The 19,261-nt window shown below is 44.3% G+C and overlaps 2 protein-coding genes across 4 annotated transcripts in view; one reads left to right on the forward strand and one right to left on the reverse strand.

Moving 5' to 3' along the window:
* The window catches only part of ralgapa2 (Ral GTPase activating protein catalytic subunit alpha 2), a 150,695-nt gene extending 139,882 nt beyond the window's left edge, over nt 1–10,813 (forward strand). For 2 of the 3 annotated variants that reach the window (XM_014210399.2, XM_014210401.2), the window contains one exon: nt 7,162–10,813. In XM_014210399.2, coding sequence (XP_014065874.2) covers nt 7,162–7,316 — 155 coding nt within the window. In that variant the 3' untranslated portion in view covers nt 7,317–10,813. Of the gene's footprint in view, nt 1–4,224; nt 4,266–7,161 lie in introns of all 3 variants that reach the window. The other variant, XM_014210400.2, reaches the window with a different exon arrangement.
* A 3,100-nt stretch (nt 10,814–13,913) lies between these two features.
* insm1b (insulinoma-associated 1b) lies at nt 13,914–16,744 on the reverse strand. The gene has a single exon (XM_014210403.2). It carries the CDS (start codon nt 16,226–16,228, stop codon nt 14,810–14,812), a length of 1,419 nt encoding a protein of 472 aa, XP_014065878.1. The 5' UTR covers nt 16,229–16,744; the 3' UTR covers nt 13,914–14,809.
* Between the last annotated feature and the right edge of the window lie 2,517 nt (nt 16,745–19,261).

The raw sequence follows: 19,261 nt of genomic DNA on the forward strand, positions 1-19,261 counted from the left end.
AAGCAGCTTGGTGAGAAGGTGACAACATTTGGTGCGATTATTCGCAAATGGAAGAAACACAAAAGAACTGTCAATATCCCTCGGCCTGGGGCTCCATGCAAGATCTCACCTCGTGGAGTTGCAATGATCATGAGAACGGTGAGGAATCAGCCCAGAACTACACGGGAGGATCTTGTCAATGATCTCAAGGCAGCTGGGACCATAGTCACCAAGAAAACAATTGGTAACACACTACGCCATGAAGGACTGAAATCCTGCAGCGCCCGCAAGGTCCCCCTGCTCAAGAATACATATACATGCCCGTCTGAAGTTTGCCAATGAACATCTGAATGACTCAGAGGACAACTGGTGAAAGTGTTGTGGTCAGATGAGGCCAAAATGGAGCTCTTTGGCATCAACTCGCCGAGTTTGGAGGAGGAGGAATACTGCCTATGACCCCAAGAACACCATCCCCACCGTCAAACATGGAGGTGGAAACATTATGCTTTGGGGGTGTTTTTCTGCTAAGGGGACAGGACAACTTCACCGCATCAAAGGGACGATGGATGGGGCCATGTACCGTGAAATCTTGGGTGAGAACCTCCTTCCCTCAGCCAGGGCATTGAAAATGGGTCGTGGATGGATATTCCAGCATGACAATGACCCAAAACACACGGCCAAGGCAACAAAGGAGTGGCTCAAGAAGAAGCACATTAAGGTCCTGGAGTGGCCTAGCCAGTCTCCAGACCTTAATCCCATAGAAAATCTGTGGAGGGAGCTGAAGGTTCGAGTTGCCAAACGTCAGCCACAACCTTAATGACTTGGAGAAGATCTGCAAAGAGGAGTGGGACAAAATCCCTCCTGAGATGTGTGCAAACCTGGTGGCCAACTACAAGAAACGTCTGACCTCTGATTGCCAACAAGGGTTTTGCCACCAAGTACTAAGTCATGTTTTGCAGAGGGGTCAAATACTTATTTCCCTCATTAAAATGCAAATCATTTTTGAGATGCGTTTTTCTGGATTTTGTTGTTATTCTGTCTCACTGTTCAAATAAACCTATTATTAAAATTCTAGACTGATCATTTCTTTGTAAGTGGGCAAACGTACAAAATCAGCAGGGGATCAAATACTTTTTTCACCCACTGTAGGTGCCAGGCACACCGGTTTGAGTGTGTCAAGAACTGCAACGCTGCTGGGTTTTTCCACGCTCAACAGTTTCCTGTGTGTATCAAGAATGATCCACCACCCAAAGAACATCCAGCCAACTTGATACAATTGTGGGAAGCATTGGAGTCAACATGGGCCAGCATCCCTGTAGAACGCTTTCAACACCTTGTAGAGTCCATGCCCCGACGAATTGAGGCTGTTCTGTTTAGGTGTTCCTAATGTTTTGTGCACACCGTGTATATCTTATCTTCTTGCGGTCGATTGACAAATTATTCGTAATTAGGTTCTGGCCCCCTGACCGTGCGTTTAAGAGGGAATCGTTCTGCAGCTGAATCTATTGTGGTGCTTGTCGTTCCATATGCTGCTGCAGTGTGTGTGCTTGTCAATACTCCTGCTTTGGCTCATTGCTCCACTAACATGTCATCCATGATGCGCAGCGTGCAGCTGTTGGCCGGGGATGGTTTGGGACATGGAGTACCCCTGGGCCAAGCTGGACTGTAAGACTCCTGCCTGTTTCCTCCACTAGGCATGATGCCCATTGTCCACCCTCCACCAGCAACATTAACCTGTCCTTCACCTCTGACCCCACAGCTACGCCATCTCAGTGAACCTCATTCATCCTAACCCCTACCTCAATCACCCCCCCAAATCTTCCTCTTCCTGCATCACCCATCTTATAACGCACAGTAGATTGCAGACCCTCAGTGCTGAGGATGATAGCAATGTCCCTCATTAGAGGGTTGTGCTCTGTCTGTCTGGATTTGGATCCATGTGGTTTGAGTGTTTGTTGGCGTGTTGGTTTGCCTATGGACTGTGCGTTTTCCTATGGAGTTCTACTCTGGCTGCAATACATGTGAAGATGGAGGTACACGTGATCCTTCAACGGGTTGAATAAATGTGGATTTTAAAAGAGGTAAACAACTTCTCTCATGAGACCCAGCTGCTAATGGATTCAAACTGAAGAGCTCTCAACTCCCCGGAGTCTAGACAGGCCTCCCTCTCTCACCCTTAAACCACTGTCTGGAGACAACAGCTCTTCACCTGCTTCCCTCGTCTACCTCTGCTTTAACTGCATGGGTTGGCTGCTGAAGAGCCTCTAGCTTTCACCATGTGTCGGAGAGGTCAACCTGGTCGGTGGTTTTTGTTTGTTCGCGGGACGGCACGCTGTATGTACTTCAGTGCAGATTGTGTTATCCTATACACATACACAAGCACTGTTTCATTAGTACGTGGTATATTTAAGCAATAAGGCAAGAGGGGCTGTGGTATATGGCCAATATACCACGGCTAAGGGCTGTTCTTAAGCACGACGCATCGCGGTGTGCCTGGATACAGACCTTATCCGTGGTATATTGACAATACACCACTAACCCCTGAGGTGCCTTATTGCTATTATAAACTGATTACCAATGTAATTGAGCAGTAAAAATACATGTTTTGTCATACCCGTTTTGTCTCAGCCAATCAGCATTCAGGGCTGGAACCACCCGGTTTATAATGAATTGTATAACACATATGGTAATATGCCTTTTTTTTCCTCTAACACTGATCTCTATCTCATGGTGTTGAACTGGTTCATGAGCATTTCACATCATTCAGCCCAACATATTCTTATTTTATAATAAGCAGTCATACCAACCTATGCAATGTAAAGTAACAGAAATCATTTACCGATCAAGAGCACGCAAGAGACTCCAACCAACACAAGTGGACGTCTCGCTGTCTGATAATGGTGCCGTCTCTTAACATGTTAAATGTCTTATTGGATGCGTCATGTTTCCTTGTTTCTTGTATGACTGTGATCCTCACTGTGACAATAACTAACCACACAGGCTTCCTGAATGTCCCCCTCACCTCCCTCCCTGTCTGTCTACAGCAGGGCTGTGTTGTGGTGACTGTCTGTCTGTCTACAGCAGGGCTGTGTTGTGGTGACTGTCTGTCTACAGCAGGGCTGTGTTGTGGTGACTGTCTGTCTACAGCAGGGCTGTGTTGTGGTGACTGACTGTCTACAGCAGGGCTGTGTTGTGGTGACTGTCTGTCTACAGCAGGGCTGTGTTGTGGTGACTGTCTGTCTACAGCAGGGCTGTGTTGTGGTGACTGACTGTCTACAGCAGGGCTGTGTTGTGGTGACTGTCTGTCTACAGCAGGGCTGTGTTGTGGTGACTGTCTGTCTACAGCAGGGCTGTGTTGTGGTGACTGTCTGTCTACAGCAGGGCTGTGTTGTGGTGACTGTCTGTCTACAGCAGGGCTGTGTTGTGGTGACTGTCTGTCTACAGCAGGGCTGTGTTGTGGTGACTGTCTGTCTGTCTACAGCAGGGCTGTGTTGTGGTGACTGTCTGTCTGTCTACAGCAGGGCTGTGTTGTGGTGACTGTCTGTCTGTCTACAGCAGGGCTGTGTTGTGGTGACTGTCTGTCTACAGCAGGGCTGTGTTGTGGTGACTGACTGTCTACAGCAGGGCTGTGTTGTGGTGACTGACTGTCTACAGCAGGGCTGTGTTGTGGTGACTGACTGTCTACAGCAGGGCTGTGTTGTGGTGACTGTCTGTCTACAGCAGGGCTGTGTTGTGGTGACTGTCTGTCTACAGCAGGGCTGTGTTGTGGTGACTGTCTGTCTACAGCAGGGCTGTGTTGTGGTGACTGTCTGTCTACAGCAGGGCTGTGTTGTGGTGACTGACTGTCTACAGCAGGGCTGTGTTGTGGTGACTGTCTGTCTACAGCAGGGCTGTGTTGTGGTGACTGACTGTCTACAGCAGGGCTGTGTTGTGGTGACTGACTGTCTACAGCAGGGCTGTGTTGTGGTGACTGACTGTCTACAGCAGGGCTGTGTTGTGGTGACTGTCTGTCTACAGCAGGGCTGTGTTGTGGTGACTGTCTGTCTACAGCAGGGCTGTGTTGTGGTGACTGTCTGTCTACAGCAGGGCTGTGTTGTGGTGACTGTCTGTCTACAGCAGGGCTGTGTTGTGGTGACTGTCTGTCTACAGCAGGGCTGTGTTGTGGTGACTGTCTGTCTACAGCAGGGCTGTGTTGTGGTGACTGTCTGTCTTAATGTGATGCTCTACTGTCTGTTTTTCTTTTAGATTAAAACATGTTAAAGGTGTCATTACAGTAATTGAAGAAGGTAAGCCCCGAGCACCGGCCGGAAGCTTGTGTGTCGCCCTAGGGCCTACCCTCGCTCTCCCGTTCACTCATCCCTGGTTTCTCCTTTATTTGGTACTAACACGCTTTATTTACCCAACTACCGCTTTTTAAAGGAACGTTAACATAACGTTGTATGGGGGGTTGATATGACGTTATATGGGGATTGTGTTCTCCATTTATCCAGGCGGTAATTGTGAGTGACGCTGCACGGTTCGGGACAACTAGCACCTGACTCAGTAGTAGCATGAGCAACACGGCCACTCTTCTCTCTGGCTTAGCTTCTGCATGTCACGCCTTTATATTCATCTCCCCAGCGCTTTTTTTCCTTCCTTGTTAATTTTTTTTTCTCCCCTGTTCGCCTGAGGCAGAATGTGATACTAACACCTGCCGTACTGGAAGAAAACGTCTGTCATTTAAGCTTTTTTTTCAATTGCTGCAGGGAACCGATGGGGATGAGGCCCATTTATGTCCTTTGTTTTTTTTTGGGGGGGGTTTGTCTCTGCTTTTTCTCTCTCACTTTCTTTCTCTCTCACTTTCTCTCTCACTTTCTTTCTCTCTCACTTTCTTTCTCTCTCACTTTCTTTCTCTCTCACTTTCTTTCTCTCTCACTTACTTTCTCTCTCACTTTCTTTCTCTCTCACTTTCTCTCTCTCTCACTTTCTCTCTCTCTCACTTTCTTTCTCTCTCACTTTCTTTCTCTCTCACTTTCTTTCTCTCTCACTTTCTTTCTCTCTCACTTTCTTTCTCTCTCACTTTCTTTCTCTCTCACTTTCTCTCTCACTTTCTCTCTCACTTTCTTTCTCTCTCACTTTCTTTCTCTCTTTCTTTCTTTCTTTCTCACTTTCTCTCTCACTTTCTCTCTCACTTTCTTTCTCTCTCACTTTCTTTCTATCTTTCTTTCTTTCTTTCTTTCTATGAAAGGATTAAGATAAAAGGCACCCTGTGCAGGTCTCTGCCCCATCATGGCATCTGTCAGGATAGTTGTTAAAGAGATAATTCAGGATAATTTTGGCAATGAAGCCCTTTATCTACTTCCCCAGAGTCAGATGAAGCCCTTTATCTACTTCCCCAGAGTCAGATGAAGCCCTTTATCTACTTCCCCAGAGTCAGATGAAGCCCTTTATCTACTTCCCCAGAGTCAGATGAAGCCCTTTATCTACTTCCCCAGAGTCAGATGAAGCCCTTTATCTACTTCCCCAGAGTCAGATGAACTCCTGGATACCATTTTTGTGTCTCGGCAGGCAGTTTAAAGGAAGTTACCAACTAACGGTAGCGCAATTGCTAACTAGCGTTAGCACAAAGACTGGATGTCTATGGAAACTGCTAGCATGCTAGTAGATATTGCAACGACGAAGTCGATGGTAACACTAGTTTGCACCGGCTCACCTGTAGAGGTGTCCATTACATGGGTGGGTTCTAGGTAGCATGCTGGTGGGCTAGTAAATGTAACGTCTGTGTGGAGGCCTTTACCTGAGAGGGTTATCTTATCTGTGGCCCAGCGGCCCACTCCTCAGCTGCCGTGCCCCTCCCTATTATCCAACAACTATACGAGAGGGTGGGGCGTGGCAGGGCCAGAGGGGAAGTTCAAGTGGTGGAATGGTCAAAGTGGAAGCTAGTGGAATTCTGGAGTTGGAAGTGGGGCTGTAGGGTTGCACTTGGGTTAAGCCTGCCCATACGTCGACTCACAGCCCTCCTCTGTTCTTTTCATATGCATAATGAAGATCCATTCTGCTAACACACCCCTCCCCCTCTGAATGAGTGGAAGTCAGGGATGCTTGTGTCCACTAGGCTGAGTGTCTGTTACTGCAGCCATCTGCTGTCCCTTTTAGCTGCAGGAACTTGAGATGCTTCAGAAAGATGGAGAGAAAAAAGTGGAGGAAAGAAAATAGGCAACCAGATGCCATCTTGGCAAAGCAGGAAAGTTGTTTAAACTTGAAGCATTGCTAAGATGCGTTGGGGGGTGTACGCAAAATATGTTTGCTCTTACCGGCCTCACCCTCACTTTTCACTGCTTGCAGCCTGTAATCATTTTTATTTTGTATTTATTTAACCTTTCTTTAACTAGGCAAGTCAGTTAAGAACAAATTCTTATTTACAATGACGGCCTAACCCAGCCAAACCCAAACCCGGACGACGCTGGGCCAATTGTGCGCCGCCCTATGGGATTACCAATCACGGCCTGTTGTGATACAGCCTGGAATTGAACCAGGGTCTGTAGTGGTCCCTCTAGCACTGAGATGAAGTGCCTTTAGACCGCTGCACCACTCGGGAGCCCCGATCCACAATGTTGAACAAAAGGCGTATCTCCACATGCTTGCGACATGCCTGTCCAGTTAACATAATGTTCCATTCGCTTTTTACTATACAACATTTTAAGACTTGAACAATCTGTCACATCCTCTTTATGCTGAACAGTGAAGGCAATTTTGTTCCCCTACTCATGCAAGCATCTGCCCACCCAAACCGTTGGGAGAAATATCTAGCTTCTCTGCCCTAGTAGCCTCTAGTCTAGCCAGTCAAAGCACGTGATGAAAGAATGGTGAACATTGCATCTGAATGTTTATATAGCTTGATCTAGTCCACACACGTGCCACTTTGCAAACTGTGAGTAATTAAAGGTTCAAATCAATCTATACACCTGTTTCTGTTTTGTTTTGCTATTATACATTTGACCTTAGAGGGAGTAAGCCGTTTGGGGGACGGGGAGCGATGACATGCATGGCAGTCAGAACGTGCTGGAGTATGCCAGTCTTATCAGTGCTATGTTAGCCTGCCACGTCTCACCACTTCTCTCCATCTTTCTCCCCTCTCTCTCCCCCACTCTATCCCTTCTCTCATCCCCCTCTCTCTCTCTCTCTCTCTCTCTCTCTGTCCAGGCTCTCTCAGCGGCAGCACGAGTGCTGAGCTCAGTGTTTCTTTAGGAACGGACCAGGCGGACCAGGTCTCCCCCACGATTCCCCGTGCCACAAAGAACAGAGTTTCCGGAAAACTCCGCCGATCAGCCAGCGCCATAAGCAAATCTTCCAACTGAGCTCTCTCTCGCCCGACCCACCTCCCAAATCTCCCCTGCTTCGTCTTTACTACAGGTCCTGCTGTGAAACCCATACCTAGCCCCTCATGACTGAAGTTTTGAGTGTGTGCATTGTTTGTTTTATATCTCGTTTAAACATATAACTGGAGCATATTGCAATTTTTTATTTATGTGGCAGTTATTGATACTTTGATACATTTCCAATTGTTTTACTGTTAAACTGCATATTTGACCTGAAGAAGAAATGTAAGCTATTGAAGTTTGTTCCGATGTTGCTGCGTTTTCTGAAAGAATCTGATTAATATCACTTGTCAGTACAGCAATTAAATATAGACAGGGAATTGACTGAACAATCATGTCTGGTGGCTTAAAGTCCACATATCGTCAACATTTCAGAATTCCCTTTCTATGTCAAAACAAGGATCTCTATGGTTGTGACATAGAAAAGGAATATGATCACCCATATGCATTTTGGTAAGGGTCTTTCCACAAAATGAGTTCCTTTTGTACCCCCTTCATATTTTAAGTAGAAATTGTGCACCAATATTGAATTTTAAAAGCCTCTTATATTAAATGAAGTGCTCTTTAAAAGACTCCACATGGAGAATTCAATAAATCTGTTTTTCTTTCATGAATAAAGACTTGCTAAAGTGCCAAAATGCAGCGTTTTGACATTTCCCTCTGTGACCTTTCGGAAGATGTTAACCCACTTAACCCCAAAGTTTTCACCATCATTGTAAAGCCCTAGTTATTTTCTTCGTTTTAACAAAGTCATTTCTGGAGATGATCTATTTCATGCGATTCATTTTAAGTAAGAACAAAAGACATGCCACTCGTTTTAAGGTCAACCCTGCTATGTGAACTGTGATCTGAACTTTTAGTATAGTCTACGAGTAATCATTTTTTCAAAAGAAACATTGAACATGTCATAGTAAAATCATAGTGTAAAAGCAGGTTCTTGATGACCTGGTTCTCTTTTTGCCCGTTTTGTGGTGGAGAACTGAGCAGGTCGACATAACACATTAACCCTGTTACTCATAGATAGACAGGCTAGAAATGTTTTTTTAAATTTTATTTCTAAAATGGTGAAGCTGCATTCAATTTCCCCTCCCTGTCCCTAAACACAAGCTTCCAATCCCCCTGTCGCAAGGGGAATTATGGCTGATTTTAAGAATTTTATTTCATTTTTTTATTTAACCTTTATTTAACTGGGCAAGTCAGTTAAGAGCTCATTCTTATTTACAATGACGGCCTAGGAACAGTGGGTTAACTGCCTTGTTCAGGGTGAAATCGTCAACCCTGTTACTTTTTTTTGGCACTTAATAGGCGCTTAATCTTTTTATTTAACCTCTTGAGATGGGAAAACTTGTTCTTTATGAACACATGTTGAATGTTCAAATTATATGAAATAAAACGTAGTTTTCTTCACCAAGTTACACTACCCAAAAGGGACTCATTTCATGGTTTTCCCATTGACTGGCACCCCCCCCCCTGCAATTCTGCTGTGTAAATCACTGATGATACTCTTACTGTTGACAGGATAGGATCATATTTAAGTGTGTTGTTTTGTCCTTGGCCTTGAGCCATGGAAGTCTGTTTGGACCATACTCATCCTCATGTTGTGGAGAGGTGGAAGGGCTGTGACATAGGAGGTGCTGCTCTAGCATAATGCTGCACCACACCACACACTTCCTGGTTACGGAGTGCTGTGAGCCAATGCAGTAGGAGTCTGTTTTTAATAGTTATGAACCTGGAGTGGACAATCAATGATGTCTTTCCAACCCAGAGGTGAATCGAAAACTTTTTTTTGTTTTTTTATCGCTATAAGGATCTTTTTAAATGGATTCAGTCTTCCTTTGATTTATGCAACTCTGCTGGAAATGAGAAAAGACTGCATTTCTAATTGTTTAGTGATGTTACACTGTGTAGGATTGTTTAACCTGGGTTCATAACCTGTAATCCAGTAACTTCCATCTGTCTCTTCCTCTGCCATTGTTCTCTCCTGTTGTAAAGCTAAGAATGACATTCCAATGTTCCTACAGATGGTCTTTTGCACTCACTGTCATTGATAACCTAGCAATGAATGTGTATTCTCTCTTTATTCTTGGATGTAAATTGCTTTATTTGATGTTTGTAGTGTTGTATAATGTATACATGTGTTGTTTTAGAGGAAAACGCCACCGGAGCCTCAGGTGAATCTTAACTCCATGCACTGGTGTGTGTATGCTCGTCCGTGTGTGTGTGTGTATGGCTGTGTGTATTTGTGAAGGAGCTTCTCGCAGTGCCTGTGTAATGTCTGTCCACCAAGATCCATTCCAAGACCCCTACCACTGTAAACCACTGTTAGACATCATTTGATTTATTTTGTTTCTGTTCATTGCAAGAGCAAAGAGGAGGACAGCTAGCCTTGCCTTCCTGTCTCATGTCTTTGTTCTAGAGGGAGAGACTGTTTTTTCCCCCTGTGTGACTGTAAAGGTCAATGTCTTGTCCTCCTCGTCCTCTCACACGTTTTATATGAGCAGATTGACTGGGTTTGGCCCACTTTGTTTCGTCTTTATTTGAGGAGGTGCTCTGTTCTCCTTTCTCTCTGAATTGGAATCAAATGGCACCAACTCCTCCTATTTCCCATGATGCACCCCGAGTAACCTCGTGAGGCCACAGTGGAGGGGTGGGGGGGCTGGGGAGTTAGAAGGCATACCAGCGATGTGCTCTGGCGACCCTCGTAGCAACAGGCAGGCTGGCGCTATCCTACCCACGCCTCCTCCTCCACCACAACCTGCGCTTTTGGGTTGCCATGGAAGCCAGGTGTTACGCACACATTACGAAGGGTTCCACCAGAGCTGCAACGCTGTCCCTGTCTGTTGCACTACTTTGCCTTACCTGTACATGCTCTCTTTCTTTCATTTTGTTCTGTTTTTTTGTGTCCCTTTCTTTCCCAAGCACTGATTAATAACATAGGAGGCATGAACGGAGAGTTCGTTCAGAAATAATGAAGTCCATTTTGTGAATTTGAAGAATGTATGTAAATACTGACCTGAGTCAGATCAATGCTTTCACCTTCCCAATAGCCACTGTAAAGAACTACCCAGCTCTTTTTACCGATCTTCTTATGGAGTCTAGATTGTAGATTTGATGTTGTGGATGGGATCCCTGTTATATATGGGAGTAAATGGGCGTAAGGTTTGATTTGACCAGGGAAAGGATTGTGTCTTACTCAAGACTGGTTCAACTCATGTGAAGCAACAGAGTTAGTGTTAATTCTAGGTTTTGGTTGAGGAATCCTGTACATTGTGTGAAATCGAGGGTTTCAGTCCTTTACCATAAATATATTAATGCCTGTAATATAGTATTTGTATAAGAGGAAGAGGGGGAAAAGGCTTGAAGATTTCATCATTACTTGTTAACATATCAAACTGTTTTTAATGACTGAAGTCATGCTATCTTTATTAGAAATGTGAAAATCAAAAAACATTTCATTAAATCAATTTGAAATTCTACGTGTTCTCTGTTATTTGTTTGAGTCTATTGATTTGAATGGCTTTTTTTCATAGCAGTGGAGCGGAAGAAGAGAAAGTAAATTCAACCTTTTCCTTTAATACGGTCATTACAGAGATGGGTACTAGCCTAACCCTGTCACAGTAACGCCTATCCTCCATAAATCATCTCGTAAGAATCTGCTGCTTTGGCTGCAGTGACAGGTTGACTGTAACCTCTGGCTTTGGGGGAAGAGGGGGGTGGTCGACGGGGTGGAGGGGTGACATGATGGTGCTGTTGTCTTGGTTTTTCAACCCTGGCCCAGAAGCAGCAGCCGGGGTAACCTGACCCCCTTCCCATCTGTCCCCCTGCTGCTCCATGCAGCTCCAGGAGAGGAGGCTGGGATAATGGGCCCCCACCGAAGGTACAGGTGCAATGTCTACAGCACCTAGCCTACACTGGGAGGATTGTTAGACTTAAGACGATAATTGGTAATGTGTGTCTGTCGGTCTATCTTGCCTGATCCTGTCCCTTTAGACCGACAGTTTCAGACGGTCCATCTTGCCTGATCCTGTCCCTTTAGACCGACAGTTTCAGACGGTCCATCTTGCCTGATCCTGTCCCTTTAGACCGACAGTTTCAGACGGTCCATCTTGCCTGATCCTGTCCCTTTGGACCGTCTGAAACTGTCGGTCTATCTAGCCTGATCCTGTCCCTTTGGACCGTCTGAAACTGTCGGTCTAACTTGCCTGATCCTGTCCCTTTGGACCGTCTGAAACTGTCGGTCTATCTTGCCTGATCCTGTCCCTTTGGACTGTCTGAAACTGTCGGTCTATCTTGCCTGATCCTGTCCCTTTGGACCGTCTGAAACTGTCGGTCTATCTTGCCTGATCCTGTCCCTTTGGACCGTCTGAAACTGTCGGTCTATCTTCCCTGATCCTGTCCCTTTGGACTGTCTGAAACTGTCGGTCTATCTTGCCTGATCCTGTCCCTTTGGACTGTCTGAAACTGTCGGTCTATCTAGCCTGATCCTGTCCCTTTGGACTGTCTGAAACTGTCCCTTTGGACCGTCTGAAACTGTCGGTCTATCTAGCCTGATCCTGTCCCTTTGGACCGTCTGAAACTGTCGGTCTATCTAGCCTGATCCTGTCCCTTTGGACTGTCTGAAACTGTCGGTCTATCTAGCCTGATCCTGTCCCTTTGGACTGTCTGAAACTGTCGGTCTATCTAGCCTGATCCTGTCCCTTTGGACTGTCTGAAACTGTCGGTCTATCTTCCCTGATCCTGTCCCTTTGGACCGTCTGAAACTGTCGGTCTATCTTGCCTGATCCTGTCCCTTTGGACCGTCTGAAACTCTCCTGCGTTTGTCTACATTATGAGATTGAATATTCACAAGTTAAGAACGGAGACTAATTGTGATCTACAGTAGGTATAAGTTCAAGACACATTGAGTATACCAAACATTAGGAACACCTTCCTAATATTGAGTTCCCCCCTCCCCCTTTTTGCACTCACAGCAGCTTCAATTCATCAGGGCATGGACTCTACAAGCTGTCGAAAGCTTTCCACAGTGATGTTGACTCCAATGCTTCCCACAGTTGTATCAAGTTGGCTGGATGTCCTTTGGGTGGTGGACCGTTCTTGATACACACGAGAAACTGTTGAGCGTAAAAAACCTTGACTCAAAGCGGTGCGCCTGGCACCTACCACCATACCTCGTTCAAAGGCACTTAAATCTTTTGTCTTGCCCATTCACCCTCTGAATGGCACGCATACACAGTTCAAGGCTTGTCTCAAGGTTAAAAAATCCTTCTTTAACCTGTCTCCTCCCTTCATCTACACTGATTGAAGTGGATATAACAAGTGACATCAATAAGGGATCATAGCTTTCACCTGGATTCACCTGGTCAGTCTCATGGAAAGAGCAGGTGTTTATAATGTTTTGTACACTCAGTGTATGTGAACAGTCTATTTTTCACGTTGTGACATATCAAGAGTTCCACATGTCTACTGACTACTGCCTAGAGGCCTGTCCTAGTATCCACAGTCATGACCTAACAATGATCCTTACCCCCTCATTGGCTGGCTGAAGCCACACACGCGCTTCTGGAAGTTGTTACCAATCTTTCTCTTCATGGGGAGTGTATGTAAACCTGGATGTTCAGCCTACACAGTCAGGCAGCCATTTAAAAGGGGAAATCTAATCTAAAAAAAATCTAAAAGACAAATCTCCATCTGATCTTGAGGTGAGTTGTGTGGCCATCACCTCTTTGTCCTGAGCAATGTTCTGACCAAGCATTATGGCAATTTATGACTGGAAGCTAAGTGCTCTCTGTCTCTTCTTTATAGAAACCAAAACCAGGCTTGAGTCATCATATCAATAATACAGTGACAGTCAATTTAGGGTATCATTTCCGTTGCCTAGAAAAAATTGCTGGCATCGGATACAATCACAGTTAAATGAAACCTGAAAGGGGTCTAAGAGGAATTAGGTTGGTTTGTTTAGAGGAGTACAGTCCTTGAAAAGTCTCTGGTTGACATCAGTCACATCATTGTAAAACTGATGCATCCGAAGTGAATATGCCTGCATCAAGGCTTGAATATCCATGGTAATTAGGCTATTGTACATCCTTTACTAATTACCCACTTGAGTAGGCTTCATCGATGTTTTCTGAGCTTTCACATAGGCTGAAGATTCATACAAATAGCCAAATGAATGCTGTGAAGCTGAGAGAAATAATATATGATATTTTGTTGTGTAGGCGAAGTGCAGTGGAGAAATTGAAAGAATAAGAATGATTTTCAAGACAACTTTTTCCCCATATGCACCCATTTCCCAAAAGCCTACCGTTTAGAATTATTCGGCTGAAGATTGTGTCTTGAGTTTCTACCCAGATGGATTTCCATAATATATCGTTTACACAATAAAAATTTTATTGTTTTGTTTTTCTAAAGGACATATAATTTTTTCTGACATCCAGTTTAATGAATACTTCCCTATAGGTCCGTTTATTTTCTTGTTGTAGATATGAAGTCAGGGAGGGCAGGCAGCCCTGGGTGATGTAGTCCTAGTATTATTCAAGACAGTTTGTGTCAATGTCACACTATAGCAAAATAAATGGGTTCATTTTGAAAATATTTTTTTATTTCGATGGATAGATAACAGTGTACACATACAATCAAAGCGCTATAAAAGCCAACATTTAAGAAAATAAAAATGTTCATAGAAAAAGATTGCATCTAAGGTAAGAGCTTTACGTTTTACAAGAGCTGTGGAGATTGAAGATTTAGAACGGTCCACGACAATTATCACAACTCATCATTTTGACAAAACATTTGGCTACCACATGTGAACTGCCAGAATGACACAGAATAATCACACAACACAACAATAAATTACAGAATAGAATTACAAATAGAATAAATAAATAAATAAATACAAGTATTATGACGAAACAATATTGCAACAATTAATAATAAAATATGTGCCAGCATTCAAAATTAAAACAATCATTATGTTGACTTTTTTAAGGCAGTTGTACAGCAGAGTTTAGATGTGTTTAGGCTATATTCTAAAGGCATTTGTGGTTCTACTAAAAGGGAATGATTCGATATTTGTACGTTTTTAAGACAAAGTTGATAAGTCTGTCCTGTGATTCATAAGTTAGCATAAAGCTGAATGAAACAGAAATTCACAGTCTGTGAATTAAAAGGCTTTTATGAGGGAAAATGAAACAGTTCTTAGGTCTAGAAGCTATTAGGCTACTTGAGCACGTGTGCAGCTGTCCTAGAAAAATACCTTTAACAGTCAAACTAACACTTTGTTTTCTTTCAATAAACTAATTTGAGAGAAATCTCAAAATATATGCCTATTTTTTATTTCAAGAAATAGATAAGCATTCAACAACCATCTGATTGGCATGGATAGGACACCTCTCATCGAACACACAATCTAAACATCAAGTTGCCTGTCTTTCAGTAGTGTAGGCAATAAACTTGTTTTCCAACGCTCCCTTTGCTCAGCAAGCCGGGCGCACGGGCATTTGAAGCAGGATCACCTGCCTATTTTCCGACGGATGACATTTGTTGATGTGCCTCGTGAGTCCCGGTGAGCTGTAGAAAGTGGCAGAGCAGTACTTGCAGGAATACACCTGGGAGGAGTGCATGAGACGCAGGTGTCTCTCCTGGCTGGCCCTGTTGGGGAAATTCTCCCCGCAAACGGGGCAGAGAAGGCAGTCCACGGGGCTTAGATTCAGGGGACTTTGGTTTGTATTTTCCTCTGAGGATAAGGACACTGGCACCTGCTCTTCCAATCTGTCGCTGGTTTGAAACGCGTGGTCCTCGAACATTTTATTCTGCAAGGCTTGGTGTCCCAGGATGTGTTTTCTTAGGTATGCTTGGCGCTTAAACCTCTTCCCACAGTATTGGCAGTTGTATAAACCGTCTTCTGAGCCCGATTCAGACATACCCGGGCTGGGGGTGTCTCTGTCACTCAGAAGGTCGATTCTTGGGTCTTTGGCTTCCTCTGGGGTGGACTTGACACTGGGGGGAATTTTGGCGATTTCAGATTTGATGCTCGGGGTAGATGGTATCCCGGCTGCACTCTGCGCTCTCGGTTTGTGCCAGCGCCGGTGAGAGGCGAGGTTAGCCGGGCAGCTGAACATCTTATCACACTCAGGACACCTGTACTCAACTCTCACTATCCTAGAGCACTTGTGCTGGGCCAAAGAAAATGGATCAGCGTATGCTTCCTTACACAATTGACAGACAAACTCTCCTAAAGGCTTCCCACCTGCCGATGTCTGCGTTCTGGGTTTAAAGTCGACAGGAGCCTCTTTGATTTTCAGACCAAGTACCGGAGACGTTGTCATTTCGTCTTCAAAATTCAGTTTTCTGATGGCTTTGGGTTTTTTGGAGGCAGGTTTGCTCTTGCGCTCAGTGTCGGATGCGGGCCTCTTAGTACCGCCCCTGATGGCTGTAACAGGGATCCTGCTGGTTGTGCCGCTGCGGTTGCTGTTGCTGGTGCCTATTTTCAAATCCACCGGGGCGAACAGGAGATGATCTAAACTGCTGAGGGAGGCGGGTGTCGGGAATGATTCAGCAGAAATTGGCGAACCTAGATTAAAACTTCTCCCGTAATATCTCCTCTCGTGGTCCTTGCTGATGGGCCTGGTGGGGCTGTAGAGGGCTTGGTACACCGCCTCCTGGTTGCCAAACGGAACCCCTTTAGCATCAAGACTGGGGACCGGGGCGTCTGCTGCGATGTCTGGTGATGGAGCTGCGCGGTCCGGACTGGACGCAATAGAGACGGGCGGAGATGAGTCCACCTGACTCTGAAAGGCTGGGATGTGATGCTCCTGCTCATATTCATCTATACGAGTCCTGTAGGAAACATGCGCTGATTTCTTGTTTCTTTTTACCAGGAATCCTTTGGGCATCTTTGCGAATGATAGAAAGGCACTTTGGAGAGGTGGGCGAAGGCTCGGATGATATCCAGGTTTGTGAAATTACAGTCACGCCAGGAGCCTCGGTTGCTAACTTATATTTTCGCTAAGCTATTGATCTCTGTGTTGCTGAAATGTTTTCGTCTCCAATGCATAGCTGCACTCTTTTTATGCCAGAATGGTGCTATTGTTCTCGCCCCTTGTTGCCGCATCCTCAACCAATCAGACGAAACGAAGATCCCAGTGGATTTGGATGTGGGAGGGTTCAAAGCCTGCGTTTGGTGGATTTCGTTGAAGGATGTGCAGATAGCTTAGCAGATGTACTTGCGGTTTATTACATTAATGTGTGCGCTCGGCCACTCCCCGACAGAGGCACACGCCGGGCCCTCCTCCTTTTACGGTTTGATGGTTCTCTATACAAATACACACGTGCCACGGCTTTGTGCCTCTCCTTTGGGGGCCACGGAGCTGCCAAAAGGAAATGTCCGTCACTGCCACAATCATCAGAATTGTGAATTAAGACGGGGACTGGACTGGAGAGGGGTCTGGTTGAGAAGGCAACAAAGACGTTGCAAGAGGTTATTTTCATTAATAGAATAAAAGACAACAAAATGAAAATCTAAAAACTTGGGCAGCAAGTGATGTCAGTGGCGATTGTAAAGCAATGGTGTGTGTGACATTGGTATAAGGCCCTATCTTCGAAAATTCGATAAGCAGTGTTATTATTTTACACAAACAATGCAAGACTTCTTGAAAATAAACATTATTTGGTACGAATGTATTTATTTGCGCACGCGTCTGTCTCGGCAGTTTAACTGGAGTTATAAATCAGACATCTCACTATAAGTAATAAGAACGGTTCTGGTCATGGTACACAATAGCCACGGGAACGACTGCCCACGCTTTTGTTTGAAAGGCAAATTGACCCCTTCACTGTGAAATAGGACTCACCGCCAATCTGTCCCTGAGATAGGCGTGTGCTGTGTGTAATCACTGCCCGAGCGCGCCCAGTGTTGCTCTGTATGGAATGTGATATGGATGTCATGTGCAACGATAAAACATTTTCATGTCTCTAAAAATATCCTTTTACAAACTGTTTTTGTTTGATAAGGTTACGTTCTTGTTGGAAAAAAAATCCATACATCTGTATCCTAGTATTATTCATTTTGTGAAATAATAGTTGGTTTTCAAAGTTTTACTCTGAAGTTTACATTTGGAATTAATATATCGTCTACCGTCTTCAAATCAGGATTGGTTTGATGTTTTTAATTTAGGCACTTTAAGTTGCATGTAGGCTATTATAAAACACTTTCAGATAATCAGAAAGTCTTGCATGTTTCCTATTCTTTGAAAATGTATTTCCAAAGGATATGTAAATTGAGCATTTTCATACTGTGTTTTGTAGTCAGGGTTATTTCTGATCATTTATTGTCAGTTTTGTGCATACATTACATTTAAATGTAGGCCTATACAATTTTACAGCCATCAAGTTCAGAGAGTACGCTATATGCATACAAGGTCGATCATCTACGATTATTTTTGTCTCGTAGGCCTCGAATTATGGTTGCCTGCGTTTTATAATAATATATTTAGATGAGCGTGCATGCGTCACTTGGCAGAGCGTGCTTTCTTTTTCTCTGCGTGGGGAAGCAAGGCAAGAATAATCTCCATCATCGGGTAGGCCTATTGTTCTCCTAATTTGCATAAAGCTGCTGTATGACCAAGTCAAATAATTACACCATCCTTAGTTGAAACATGCGCCTTTTGAATGGATGGCTCTGTTCTCATGCGCTTTCGCGTGTTTGAATGCAAACCGTTAGCTTTGTGCAATTCACATTTTGTCTCTCTTAAATTATACATATATAGCAACTTCTTTCTACATTAACAAGTTTAAAACGAGTTTTCTCCCCTTATCAGGCCATAGTGTTATAAAAATGTGAAATAGTCAACAAATATATAGGTCTAGGCTACTGGCCAGTCACATTATAGGCCCACGTAGGCCTACAACCGTTCATGAATCTGCCCTTATACAGTTGAAGTCGGAAGTTTACATACACCTTAGCCAAATAAATTTAAACTCCGTTTTTCACAATTGCTGACATTTAAACATTTCCTGTCAGTTAGGATCACCACTTTATTTTAAGAATGTGAAATGTCAGAATAATAGTAGAGAGAATGATTTATTTCAGATTTTATTTCTTTCATCACATTCCCAGTGGGTCAAAAGTTTACATACACTCAATTAGTATTTGGTAGCATTGCCTTTAAATTGTTTAACTTGGGTCAAACGTTTCGGGTAGCCTTCCACAAGCTTCCCACAATAAGTTGGGTGAATTTTGGCCCATTCCTCCTGACAGAGCTGGTGTAACTGAGTCAGGTTTGTAGGCCTTCTTGCTCGCACATGCTTTTTCAGTTCTGCCAATAAATGTTCTATAGGATTGAGGTCAGGGCTTTGTGATGGCCACTCCAATACCTTGACTTTGTTGTCCTTAAGTCATTTTGCCACAACTTTGGAAGTATGCTTGGGGTCATTGTCCATTTGGAAGACCCAAGCTTTAACTTCCTGACTGATGTCTTGAGATGTTGCTTCAATATATCCACATAATTTTCCTACCTCATGATGCCATCTATTTTGTGAAGTGCACCAGTCCCTCCTGCAGAAAAGCACACCCACAACATCATGCTTCCCGGTTGGGATGGTGTTCTTTGGCTATTCAAGCCTCCCCCTTTTTCCTCCAAACATAACGATGGTCATTATGGCCAAACAGTTATATTTTTGTTTCATCAGACCAGAGGACATTTCTCCAAAAAGTACAATCTTTGTCCCCATGTGCAGTTGCAAACCGTAGTCTGGCTTTTTTATGTCGGTTTTGGAGCAGTGGCTTCTTCCTTGCTGAGCGGCCTTTCAGGTTATGTCGATATAGGACTCGTTTTACTGTGGATATAGATACTTTTGTACCTGTTTCCTCCAGCATCTTCACAAGGTCCATTGCAGTTGTTCTGAGATTGATTTACACTTTTCGCACC

Source organism: Salmo salar, chromosome ssa09 (genome assembly GCF_905237065.1).
Source record: "Salmo salar chromosome ssa09, Ssal_v3.1, whole genome shotgun sequence".
NCBI classification, from domain to species: domain Eukaryota; kingdom Metazoa; phylum Chordata; class Actinopteri; order Salmoniformes; family Salmonidae; genus Salmo; species Salmo salar.

Coding starts and splice junctions, on each gene's coding strand:
- insm1b (XM_014210403.2), bottom strand. CDS start 16,228: ATGCCCAAAGGATTCCTGGTAAAAAGAAACAAGAAATCAGCGCATGTT.